At 40.6% G+C, this 14,481-nt stretch overlaps 1 protein-coding gene across 3 annotated transcripts in view; it reads right to left on the bottom strand.

Annotated features, from left to right (window-relative positions):
* LOC117729574 (disks large homolog 1-like) overlaps positions 1 to 14,481 on the bottom strand; it is a 94,117-nt gene that overhangs the window by 15,973 nt on the left and 63,663 nt on the right. For all 3 annotated transcript variants that reach the window (XM_034530789.1, XM_034530788.1, XM_034530787.1), the window contains 3 exons: positions 13,385 to 13,541; positions 12,411 to 12,513; positions 860 to 974 (listed from right to left, as the gene is read on the bottom strand). In XM_034530789.1, the coding sequence (XP_034386680.1) occupies positions 860 to 974; positions 12,411 to 12,513; positions 13,385 to 13,541 (375 nt within the window). The remainder of the gene's footprint in view (positions 1 to 859; positions 975 to 12,410; positions 12,514 to 13,384; positions 13,542 to 14,481) is intronic.

Genomic DNA, 14,481 nt, shown 5'->3' on the forward strand with positions numbered 1-14,481 from the left:
GACTATCCTCCATCACAAATATGTTGTTTACTATGTATGCAGCATCTACACAGATAATAGACATATGGATATAAGGAATACTATATTATTGTGTAACCATAAAACTCACTGACTATCTTTAACTTCTTGTTCCTTTTTGTGCAACAGACTGAAAAACAAAAACTTAAAATGTTCCTCGTTCTTGAACCCTCTAGATTACAGCTGGTCTCTTCTGTCATGGCAGAATATCAAATAGTCACAACGACATGAACGTTTTGATTTTAATTCAAATTGCCGATATTTGAGTTTTGCTAACATGTTAAATACTTTTCAGTTGTAGCCTAACTGATACAACACTACAAGGTTTCCTTGTCTCTTTAAAGCCTAACCAGTGGATTTAATCATTAGTGGGATCATTAGAGCTCCTGTCTTTGCTTTCCATCGTATTGATCAACCGAGAGCTCCATTGTGACTTATCTGCTCCCAGCGACCTCACGGTTAATCAATATTTCAACTGCTGTGATTCTAGTGAAGACAGGATCTTAAAATTGTAGTTGGATTAGTGACACTGCTCCTGAGCTCTGCTGAGGATGGACGGGTGATTCAGAGAAGACTGAACAATCAGGACAGGCAAGGACAAGAGGACAGAGGAGCACACAAACACAGGAAACCCAGAGACTTGACAGGATGTGTTTGTGTTTTCGAAAGTATTTGCCAGGAAAATCTAATTGTTGATTTTAAATGTGATAACCTCTCTTCCAGCACCTCAGACACACAAGACGTAGGGCAGACAGTTGAGATAAGACCTTATAATAGTTGTGTCACTCTGAAGGACACTAGACAATCAGTCACCTCTGACTGCTGTGTGTGTGTGTCTCACCTGACGTATAGTGTGCGTTTCTGAGTGGAGCGGAGCGACGTAGAGCTGGAGCTGACACTGCTGGTCATCATCTGTTCCCTCAGGTCATGGATCTTCGCCTCGAAACGACTATACTCTATACACACACACACACACACACACACACACACACACACACACACACACACACACAATGAAGACAAACACTGTTATACCTAGCAGAGCAGGTAACAGGTTTTAAAAATAATGCTGCCACAAACTACTGAAATATAGATAATCTAATTTACAAGCAACACATTACTCCACATTATAAGCAGCTGAGCGACAGGGATTTTTTTTACGCTACAATCATCTTCACTCAATGGTTCAGAAATCTCATTACGGTTCTATGATCAAAGAGAAGATCAGAGGCATGAAAAAACACAGCTTTCAGGGTGTGAGATGGTTTATGCACTGTGTTGTGTGTTAACCACAAGAAGGTTGTTTTCCATGTTCAAATGCAGGGCTATCCTGCTTAGCTACAGACACTCACACACACACAATACACTCACACACATACACACACACTACAATCACACACACACATTACAGTCACATGCAAAACACACAGACACACACACATTACAGTCACACACACACGCACACTCACACTCACACACACACACACATTAGAGTCGCACACACACATTAGAGTCTCACACACACACACACACACAGACAAATGAATAAATGAATTGATGCGCAGACACAAGCATTGAGTTGTCAACTGATTCTCTGCAGCTATAATCTCATAGTCTGTTTGATCTGAATATTAACTCCTGTTACATCAGACCCAATCACACACACACACACACACACACACACTCACACACACACACAGAGCCAGTTTGAGACTCAGATACACCCCTCCTCAATACTCCTCAATATCTGCGTATACAAATCTCTTCACGCAGGATGTTTTTCTATTCATATATTTATTTAGATGAATCCATCCTAGTTAATAACTGGTTTGTCGGTGAATCAGGTGTCACTGATTGGATAGGAGGTGTTAGTGGATTGTGAGCATCCTGAACCAAAGAAGGGAAGCCAGGTACACAGAACACTCCTTGGGTCAGGAGCAGACATCAGTGGGGTCAACACCAGACGTGTTTCAAAAGCTGAACAAACCGAGATGTGGGCAGAGATTCAGAGGTCTGCCGCGAGGCTATCGACGTCTTTTATTTCAAACCATTTCCTTATTCCCTCCCTCATTGTTTCCTTCCTTCAAATAGTGAAATGTTTAGTTTCATAAGTCAACCATACAACTAAAATTGGGCAGCAGGGGTGTGATTTAGCTTTCTTGGTGCAGGAGTTAGGAGGCTCATATTTGTTTGTTGGCTAGAATGTGTTTAACCTACTGGAAACACAAAGCTGGAATCAAAACAAACAAACAAACAAACAAACACAGCAGGCGTAACACTGCAACCTAAACATGTCAATGCATTTCTTTTTCTCAAACCTGTGCAAATTAAAATGTCACAATTGCATGATGTTTTACACAATTACAGCAATTATTTTTCAGCACTTTCAGCCTTAATTGCCAGGAACCACTGTATCCCCATCTACTTGAATGACAAGTAGTAAAGAGAGCAACCAGTTGGCCAATCAATGGAAAGTGCAATGGTTTGCTCACACACTCAATACAGAAGCACTGAGCTTTAGTATCCTCCTGCTCCATGGTGCAAAAACGCTTTAGTTTCTGACCCATTTCTTTCTAGTGGTCATAAAAATGTGATTGTGCATCTTTAATTATAAATGTACATTATTTATGGAAATTCACAAAGTGGAAAAAACAAATGACAAATGTGCTCTCAAATGTGCATTCATGGCAAAGTAAAGATATAAACTTATATCCAGGCGATTGCAGTCTCAAAATAGCATTAAATGTAGATATTTTTTATTCAGAATGGCTGAACAAACAACAGATAAGTAAATCTTTAATGACTGTCCTCTGGTTTCACCACACAGCTTCCCAGAAACCTCTGAACTAACAAACGGATGACAACGCCACTGGCAATAAGCCTGCAAAAGCCCTTCTGAAGGATGTCCCTGTCTGCATGTGTGTGTGTGTTTGTGTCTGTGTGTGTGTGTGTGTGTGTGTGTGTGTCTGTGTGTCTGTCTGTGTGTGTGTGTGTTTCTGTAGTGTACCTCGAGTATGATTGAATTACTCAGGGTTAATTAGATTCTAAAGTCCACAGTAATGGTTCACACACACACACACACACATACACACACAAGAACCTGCAGTATCTCCTGACTTTTCCTGTTTTTCTCCCCGTTTCTGTTTTCATTTCCGTGTTTACATCTCTCCTGACACGCTAAGCGTCTGAACGCTGTCAGAAACCAGCCCACAACAGCCAGATCTCAGCTCTGATTTCCCCCAAAGCGTTCATTAATCCGACACTTTGACGCAAAAAACTAAACTGCATTAAAACGGCTCCAAGCCACACACTTCTGACATCACTGAAATATTGAGAGTAACAAGTTCCCCATGCTTTGTTTTTCAAGAGCTACGGTTTCAAACAACACATTGATGTTTTGGGAAAAATAAGTGAAATTAATTGGATGTTTGCTAACAAGGAGGTTCACCTTTAACGTTCAATGCTACATGTCATATGCAGAAAGCATGGAAAGTATCACAATGCAATACTGCACATAAAGGACAACTGCCTCCAATCTCAGGATTAAAATACCCTTTTTCTTGCTTTAATCTTACATATTTTCATTGCTGACCTCAGTCCAACATTTTCAATCTCGCCTCTAACCATTACAAATTGATGGATTACCACTTCTATTTCTGTGTGTCTGACTGGACACGCCACAGAGTGATCACAAACATCAACATTACCAGATACTGTGTGAACTTTCATCATCATCGGCATCTAACTGTCTTTGTCAACACACATGGCCTCAATGCAGCATTATGGGATTAAGAGGAAGAGAGAGGGAGTCAGAGAAGGAGCGAGACAACAAGTCAGAATGAAGAGAGGGAGGGAAACAGATTAATGACTGTGAGTGAGCTCAGTTGTAGTCCAGCGAAATCACATCTGATACAGTGAAGTTTATCAATGAGAAGCGGTGTTGAAATAGATTATGTAGAGCTCCAGAGAGTTGATGTGATCTATAGAACAAGAACAAAGACTGTGTTTCAGCTATTAGATAGTATAGTGTTGTTAAGTCCTGAAGAGAAAGACAAAGCCAGCGCTGCCAAGCCTGCAGCTCTGATCATCTTCTGCTTTCAGAACAAAGTGCGCTGGTGTTGAGAAGTCAGAGCTGAGCTCGATCATCTTTTTTGAAGTCGTGACAACTGAACCCGGCAATACAGTGAAAGTACCACAATTAAGAGAACGCAAACAGTTAATACTAAACCGATGTTTCCCCATCACTGATCATTTCTCACACCGTGAGACAAAGTCACCGGACCAAAAAGAGTCAACATGTTAATGCTGCATCACTGGTCACCAGAGGGATAACAGTGTCACCAGATCGTCTGCCTTTTTCACTCCAATGTTAGCGTTACCATCATTCCCCAAAACACTCCCCGAAACAGTGATGCCGAGGTGTTTCTAGAGGCAAGATGTGTAGAGATAAATCAGTTCAGGTCCGTCTCCCCCAACTACCGCACCAGCTGTACTCACATGCTGCTGGCGGACAGGAAGGCTCAACAACGTCCACACCATATGATGCCGGTATGATTCGGATAAGTGTCTGTGCATGCAAGAGTGGGGTTTTTGCAGCTTAGAGTCCCGGGATGTGAACGACCAAAAAAAAACAACAAAAAAATACAGGACGAGAGAGCGAGAGAGCAGATGTGTGAGTGAGACAGAGAGATGATGGAGAAGATCTAACGGCAGCTCCACATTGGATCCAGCATGTGAGCGAGCCAGTGTGTGAAATGAAGTGTGTGTGGGTATGCAGAAGTGTGTGGCACAGAGAGGATCTGCGTGTGTGTGTGTGTGTTTAAAATCAGTCCAGTGTTGCTCAGCTGCCACAGAAACAACAGATGCTAACTCTCTCTCTCTCTCTCTCTCTCTCTCTCTACTGCACTTCTCTCTTTCTCTCGTTCGCTGGTGCGTTCATTTGCTCCTCCCCCTCTTTGTAAGCAGCTTGCTGTAGGGTGGAGACACACACATGCACACATGCACACACACACACACTCCAACAGACACACACACTGTTCCCTCAGGTCACTCATGCAGGAGGCTGAGTCGATGCCAGGCTCTCCTGCCCTACTTTGGCCCAGGGTCTACACACACACCCCCATGGTAAAGCTTGACCAAGCATTTTGAATATAGACTTTTGGTATTTTCATATTCCTTAAATTGATTTCCCACTCCTTTTATATAAAAAACACACACAAAAAGAAAAAGACATTAGCATCTGCCGTCATAAGTATGAGGACTTAAACTCTTTCCGCTATGCATGATTTATGTCTGTCTGTCTTCATCTGTCTCTCATTCTCTCTCCAGCTCCACTTTCTGTAAAGCTACTTTCCAAGACTAGACAAGATATTTTTCTTTTTTCCAGGGTTTCAAAAGGTATAAGAAACTTTGTATTCATATAAGTCAGTAAGTCATGCTATAGGCTTCAATCGTCTCTTCAAACAAATATACACTTCCATATTTTTCTCTGGACATCAAGCTCACCAAGAGTGATACAGTAAAACACATTGAAATCACCCCACATGAAGCTTCACGTGATCAACATCTGACTGTTTCTGTCAGCGTGCATCGCCTCATTGCAGCATTATCAGATTAAGGAGCAAGAGAGAGACACAGAGACGGAGAGCAAAATAGAGATAGGGGGAAAACAAGACATAATGGAGAGAGAAACAGAAAAGGAAGAAGATCGGAGGAGGAGAGGAACGGGTGGGGGAGGGGTGATGACAGAGACTAATGACTTTGGGGCTCATATACTCTCCTTTCTTCATTTAGCTCTCCTCTCCTCTTCCTAGAGGAGCGTTGTTCCTCCATTCAGCAGCTAGCAGAGACCTTTCCTGCATTGTGCAGCTTCAGTGTTAACAGAAACCCCCTGGAGACGGGCAGTTCTCATCTTTAGTTTGCATTCCACCAATATTTTCTTTTCACTTTACCCTTTCAAATATTGAATCAGAGCCTTTTTGTAGAACCATGTATGTAATGTAGATAACCTGCAGGAATGAACATGGCTTTTACGTCTTATTTCATGTCATCACTATTTTAACACATTTCATTTGTATGTGACATTTAAAGGAAGCCTTTGGAGTTGTTGGCCACTGGTAGCGCTATTGAGCAATATTTCCCTGAGTGGGTTTCGCACCTGACACCTGATTTCACGCTATTCCACTGATGGACAGTTGGTGGCGGTGACGTACAGAGAAGCGTAACAATGTGTTTACGAAGGCAGGGAAAGAAATGATGACGGGTTGGTGAACATTTTAAATATTCCAAACATTGTTTATACAAATGTTTTATGAGCAAAGATATTGGTGAGTAACATTAGTGCCAAAGGGCACCTAAGTATTTTTTTTATTATCTTTTTATTTTTACTGTCTTTTACTGTTGCAAAAATCTAATTCCTCCAAGGGGATGATTACAATTTAATTATCTACATTTCCAAGACATTATGTGGGCTTTACTTAGTTTTTAATCATTAAGTAGATATACATATCAGACTACAAGAGACTAATCCTTTACTGAGACGTCCCTTTTGTACACATATCCACCACTTGGTAGTCTGTTGTTAAAGTGAACCAGAATCGATATGAGGCTCTGGCTCTAAAAATAGCATTGCTGGAGGAGACTCATCTATAATTGATACGATACAGTACTGTAATCTATATTTATATTGATTACTGGATCAGATTGCAGAGGAGACTAGAGGAGACAAAAAGAGACCAGAAAAGGGAAACAAATAAAAGTTTTAAGTGTTATATTAATGTACTCAATTCAAGTTTAAATGCCAAGACTGACAGGTGGATAGGAAGGAGAGGCACGAAGAAGTGGAAAGAAACAGAAAGATAACGTGTCTCGGGAAAAGAAAGGAAAGCAGCCTACCGTATTTATTCAGCAGATACTATTCCCACAACGTTGTGTCTGAAAGCTCAAAGAAAGAGCTGCTGCTAATCTTCTACTACTTAACTGGTGTACACACACACACACACACAGTGTAATAAGCTAACAGAAGTGCAGATAATCCTCTCTGCATCACCTCAGTATTACTGCAGACAGACACCGCCTCTGTGTGTGTCGTGTGTGTACAGTATGTGTGTGACAGTGTGTGTCTGTGACGATTGTGTGTAATTCTGGTGACTCATACTGCTGTCTAACCTGCAGGCATTACTCGTCCCGCATCAGGAAACTTTTGGCACAGGAGGAGATCATGGTCAATACCGCAACATTTTATTTTTTGAACAATAAGAATTGTTTCCGATCGGCTGCATTGAACGCGAACAGAGAATTGATGGCTGAGCACTTCAGAAACAAGGCGACCAGGGTGGCGTCTATTTAGGATTTACTGTTCAAGTGATTTGATTTGTTCAACGAATACAATGTTCGTATCACTTTTTATATGTGGTTTTATGTGAAGAAAAGCTTTGTTGTTTGAAAGTGAACAAACACAGTTTTACAAATGCTCATGAGTAAAAATAATTAAATACACACAACATTTTGCTGCAAAAAAAAAACTGGGTCTGATATAACCAGTAGCTTATGGTGGCTCACAATAGCTATCTTTAGATAGATATTAATCTGTTACTGACATTTTATTCGCTTCTCTACTAGTGTCACTTTTTTACTAATTCTTACACATTTTAGCTCTTTCAGGTCAGCCACTGATGATGTCTCTAAAGCACGTGGCCTTTATTCATCAGAGTCTCTTTACACTTGTTGGGGAGCATGTGGTACACGTGATGAAAGCCCTTTGAGGCTTCAGTGGGAGCTGTCCTGAAAAATATGAATTGCCTCAAGTGATGTCACTTGAGTCAGTTTGTGACTACAGACCTCCGTAGCCCACTCCCTATCTTTGCCTAAGGCTAGCGGCTCAAGGCTTCATTAGCAGCTACTAGCATAACCCTTCTGAATCCTTTGCCGAAATGTCAGGGTTTGTGTTGCACTGTGGGTAATGTAGGCGCCAGATATTGACAAGGAAAAATGCGTGGAATATAATGACAAGATCTTTAGTTCTGCTAGATTAATTTTTATACTTTATTTGTCATTGAAGATTGCCAAATAGTATAATAGTATAAGTATTTTGTGCTAATGTTTTAAAGTTTCCTTATCCTGTCATGTGAGTTTTATTATCCTCATCTGTAAAAATACACTTTTCAAAAAGTGTTATATGCATGAAATATCAATATTAATATAATTTTGATTTGAGGTTACAAACACTGGGATTTTGTGGGACCAGAGCATGTGCACAATGTTACATGAGGACATATTTTCATAAACTGGGTTCTTTCAGTAAATGGAAATGTGGACAATGATTTAAAGTGCTGTTCACCTGGCATTTTAAAGCCTTCTACTGTAACTGCATTGCATTGAATTGAATCCGAACAGCACATATCAATTCAATATTGTTAATAAAAAAAGGGGGTCAACTGTAAAGTTAAGGAGATAAAAGCAGAGAAGAAGTCTGTTTTTCATGATTGTCTGATGACTAATATGTACCGTAAGAAAATTAAATCAGTCAATTTAATGTGCTCATGAATTGCTCCTAATTCACCACAACTCAAGTAAAGTTAATTCTGTACCAAATAATGTCTTACAAAATAATCTTGCAGATGGAGATTTTGGAGAAGATCCAGGCAAACAGAGTTGCCCGGCTGAATTCATATGATTTTGGGGACATCACATTTGAGAACCATAGGTCTGAATAATAATCTTAAAATAGCCTGGAACGTGATTGGTGATCGCAGGACTTATGCAGAATGAAGACTTTCACACACAAACACTCTGCATCTGCTGTACTTCCAATAAACACAGATCTATATCTGCTGCATCAGCATATATCAACTGCCCCATTTAGCACACCCACACATGCAGAGCTGTGTTGAGTTTGAGTACACCGGGTTCCATATTTAATATAAATAACAGGAGGAGACCTGCACACACACAGCGAGAGAGAGACTTTTTCTCTCCTGGTGGAGGTAATTTTTAACTCCTCTCTCATTGGCAGGAAGTGTGTGTGTGAAAAAGAGGGAGTATTGCTGGTCACCACATGCCATCGCCACGGGAGCTGGACAAACATGGACACACACACACAGTGCTGACCAAAGCCCAGCGTGAACAGAAGGTTTGATATAGAGTTCATTCAACAGTCACTAATGAGAGTCACGACACACACACACACACACACACACACACACACACACACACACACACACACACACACACACACACACACACACACACACACACACACACACACACACACACACACACACACACACACACACACACACACACACACACACACACACACACACACACACACACACACACACACAGACACAGACTCCTAGCCTAATGTTCCTTTTTGAGAACCAGCATGTGAGCAAAATCCTGAAATGCTGAAGCGCACATATAGTTTCTTGTCAAGCAGGAAACACCCTGAACTTTAAAACCAGGTGACAGCTCAGTCAGATCTTAGTGAGGCCAGCTGGACCACCTCTGATACCGTCTGCCTGTTGTCAATGTGAGATTACCAAAATAACACCAAACTATGCCAACACAGAGCTGGACCTAGCACAGACAACAGACCATCAAACCATTGTCACACTTTAATTTGTCGAGCACCTGCAGGATTTAAAAGGAATGTTTTATTTGAACTTTCTAAAAGAGATATACCAAAGATCCATCAGATGCACGAGTAAAACACATCTTTGATATTATTATTCCAATGGAGAGCAAGAGTTGTGGCAGTAAAGTTTTCAATCAAAATAAACTTCTCTGCTATTGATCCACAGGTTCAGTACATTCAAAACAAACCTGGCTTTACCAGTACTTCTGACAGAACGGTTTGGGGATTTCCTACTTTTGCATTAATTTGTCAGAATATAAATTATCTTTCTATGTATGGAGAACGTTTCCATGCAGCCAATCAAATCTATGCATTAAGTAACATTAGCTCTTGATCATGAGGCAGATTATTTTTCCTGCTTAAGTCTCCTTATTTAATTAACAAACATGAACACGCCTTGTTCTGCACCTTAGCTTGTTGAACGAGCCATGGGAAAAGTGCACTGCTAACATCAGTTTGCAGGCTCGATAGCTTATTAGCTTCTTATCTGCAGCACATCCAACATTATATAAAGTCTGGTTACATGTTGGTATTACAAAATAAAACTACCTGTCTGATGTGTACCCGTAACATTTACTACAACGCAAGTTGTTTACTTTGTCTCTCGTTTCCCTGCCAGGGCTCAATCAACCACAGACAAGGCCCTCTAGCCAGCTGAGACGAAAAGCAGATTTCCCCAAAGGCTGTTCTTCATTTTAATAATAAATCAACTACACATTTACATGTTGATTGGAAGGAGGAATGTCTACACGTGATTTCGGGTGGCCATCTTTGAAGCCTCCATGCAGTGAGTTTGTGATACTCAAAGATCCTTTAAGATGGAAGGGCGCTGTCCATGGTGCTGATCTGAACAACAAACTCCTCAGAAATGAACTGATACTAGCAGGTGTCATCAATCACCATGCCAACAATAAACTTTCCGCTTAGTTTAGAATAGTATGTCAAGTCAATGAAGTGAGTTTAGTCAGATGTCTATGCAGATTATTATCTTCTGCACTTCTTCTCCTTGTCTGAGGTTAAATTTAGACATAAGAGAATCACAGCTTTTTAAGGCCTTTTAATAAGTCACAGAAACTTGGGTTGTAGTTCATAAAAACTATTCCAGTAATCAGTGACATAAAGGCCAGTATCCAGTATCTCACCTCAGCATGTTCGACTTCTTCAAATATTAAATTATTATATCTACAAAATAACATCTAACCTATGTGGAATCTACAGTATTTTACAGTTTAGAATAGCCAAGAGCTTTCATTAACAAGTTGTAGATATTTAGTGCAGCAATACATTTCTTTTTTTTTTATTTGCCAACATGTCAGAAATGATGGGTATAATTAAGGGACCTACTGTTTAAATGCTATGAGATGGATCTCCTTGCTTGCAGAACAGTGAGTCTGGTCATTTCTTCATTTTGCCATATCACTTTAACCTGAATCCTCACATATGAAAATTAACTCCATTGAGAAACTTCATTTAAACACACACTTCTTCTTATTAAGTTAGAATTCATAATTTATATATCATGTTTTCAGCATGATGTACGGATCATACCTTTATGCTGTTTCTATAACGGCCCATACATCCTGGGGATATTATGTTCTGACTGTGCCTTCCACATCTAAATGAATTTTGCCCTTTTCTATTAGGGCTAACATTAATTTGCATCCATATCTGGGCTCCATATGTATTTACCCAAACCCTAATTACTCTGCAACATATTGCTATGATATCGTGGCTTAAACCCCTCCACTGTTTTCCCTTACCTCTTCTAGCTCTCCCCAATTTCACACAATAAAAGTGTTTATGTTGAGGTGGACACTTCCCTCCTCATATTCACCACTTTCAGCTGTCTTCTGATTCTTCTTCGTAGTCTAACCTCCCTCTCCTCTTCTCACGAGTCTTTAGAAGATAGCCTTGTCCTGACTTGACAAAATAATACCCGGAAACTGGTGGGTCCACTTTTGAATCATCACTTATAACTCATCAACTGGCCTCTTAATATAAATATTCCATACATACAGTAGGAATAAAAATGAATTTCTCCTCCTGTGTATTATACTCTGGTCTTGCCTATACCAACACCTCCATGGAGCTCCTCTCTTGACTTAATAATGCATGGCGGATACCAGAAAGGGGCCAGGAGACCTGATGCTGTGTAACTGTGTGCCTATGTGTGAATTTGTGTTATACTCAGGTCCCACACCTTGACAGCATCCCATTAGCTGAGCCAATCAGCAGTTATAACCTGGTTTCCAAGGTTACAGTTGTCTCAGTAACTCCCAGTAGACAGAAGATGGTGCTTGTTGGGAAATCTCACTCACTCTGTGTGTGTGTGTGTATGTTTCACAGATGGTAAATAATGGAATAAAAAAGAAAAGAAAAAGAAAATGTCTTGTTTCCATCGATTACTATTCATCAACTATTTTGAATAGTTCACCAGAGAACAACATTATAAAAGAATTCCCAAAAACTAATAAAACTAGTAAATAAAACCTTGTGAATCATGGTACTGCTTCACATCTAAAATGATTCATGCTGGCTTTACTATTCCTTTTTCCCCACCCACATTACTGTATGTGGCAGCATTACATTAATTGCTTTGTCTATGGTAAACTGCCAGGAGGAGGAGGAGGAGGAGGAGGAGGAGGGAGAAGATCATTTTTGTTCTTTTCTGCAGCAATTTACATTTCCATTTTCTCATGCATTAATCTGTACATGAGATGGATGCCAATGCACTGCGTCTATCAGCAGTACTCACCCTCCGGTCTGTACTGCGCTACTATGGTAACGGCCTGTCCTGCATTCTTCAGAGCCGCGGCTGCCTGCTCATGTGTCGCACTGGACAGGTCCACGCCGTTCACCTACACACACACACACACACACACACACACACACACACACACACACACACACACACACACACACACACACACACACACACACACACACACACACACACACACACACACACACACACACACACACACACACACACACACACACACACACACACACACACACACACACACACACACACACACACACACACACACACACACACACACACACACACATTAGAGCTCATGCCTTGGATCAATATTAATAAATGTATCAACACAAGAGCCCACCGTTGAGAACACTGTATCTTGGTAACTCACAGGTGACCTGTCACGTGAATGTGTGCACGTGTAGTACGCGTGTACTTTGTGAAGGCTTGTGTAATGCCTAAACTCATTCCATGTAAGTACTTTCATCCTAATACAATCACAGTCATTCTGGAGGGATTATCATTGCCTCCAGAGTCTGAGGACTAAATCCTGATTGAAGAAAATGAAAGCTATATTTCACCTTACACCTTGGAACACAAAATACCGCTTCACACATCAGCCATTAGTGGTGACTGGTAATGTGCAAAGAAAATACTATCAGTGACATGAATTGTCTTTAGACAGTAAACACTTTGAACGAAGGCAGACGAATCAGATCATATCCAGCTTCAGCAAAAATGTCAGTTTTTGTGAGTAGTGACTCCACATCAATAATGTACAGAGGAAATAAAGGTTATAGAGGAAAATAAACAGACAGGATGACTCCCCTGATAACCCTATATAACCTACACAGTAATTATGGCAGGATTCAAGTTAATAATTATTAATAATTAATGGTGTTGCTTGTGATGCTGCTTGTATTACATGTCTGTGTGTATTGTTTGCAATAGGTCTCAGCTCATACCGACAGGATGCGGTCTCCCTTTCGTAGCTCCCCACAGAGATCTGCTGGACCTCCGGCGAGAATGAAGGAGATGAATATTCCCTCTCCATCTTCCCCTCCAACAATGTTAAAACCAAGACCCGTGGACCCCCTCTGTAGGACCACCCGCCTGGGTTCCCTGGAAGAAACACAAATTAAACACACACCTTGTGATGATGGTGTCCAGCAATCAGTTTTAGTCATCTTCATGGATGTGCATTTGAGCCATCAGTGACAACTTCGACAGCAACAGTTGCTCTTTTGCTGCTTAAGGATTCGCTGATGTGTAGTTGCAAAACCTTTTTAACCACAGTGTCAAGGAGAAGTGTATGAAAAGAGGAATACGGGATGAGGGATTTCATCATTTAATATTTTATTTTTTTGCAACATAACTGCAACTTATTAGTTGCAATTTTGCAACTGTATTTAGCAGTTTATGTAGTGCATATATTCTAATGGTTTATACATGTATAATATCAGTGTTACAAGCCTATTGCTGATAGATAGTCCGTGTCATTGGGAGGAAAGAGCATTTAAATTAGGATCATTCCCCATCATTACCAGCAGATGTCAGTATTGCACTGTCTCTGTTTTGTTCCACCACCACAGTTACTGAAACCCTTCTAACTCAGGTTGCACCTATAAATGGCTTAATTCTTTAGTAAATCAACATAACCTGAATGTCTCTTGACAGTGGCAGTCGGAAAAGCAGGTCCATCCAAAAAAGTCAAAGAGTTGAAACCCTGGTTCTATACAAGGACTTACCAGACCTGACAGATCCACATTAAACACAGTTTCTTTATAATAAATATTCTGTGTTACAACTATCGTTTGCATTTATTATGGTGGGCTGGTGTCTCAGTTTTTTATTCCCAGCAATCCCTGATCTCATGTTACTTTCCATAAAAAGTGCCTCAATGAGTTCCATGCAGTGTGGTGCAGTAAATAGATATTACATTTGCTAAAGTGAGAGCACTGGTAATCGGTTTCGACAGATCCGAGACCCAGAGTTAAGGTAGTTCAGGAAAAGTTGGTTGTCTCAACAGCACACAACCACAAATTAATAAATCCTGACACCC

This window comes from Cyclopterus lumpus, chromosome 4 (assembly GCF_009769545.1).
Source record: "Cyclopterus lumpus isolate fCycLum1 chromosome 4, fCycLum1.pri, whole genome shotgun sequence".
Classification (NCBI taxonomy): domain Eukaryota; kingdom Metazoa; phylum Chordata; class Actinopteri; order Perciformes; family Cyclopteridae; genus Cyclopterus; species Cyclopterus lumpus.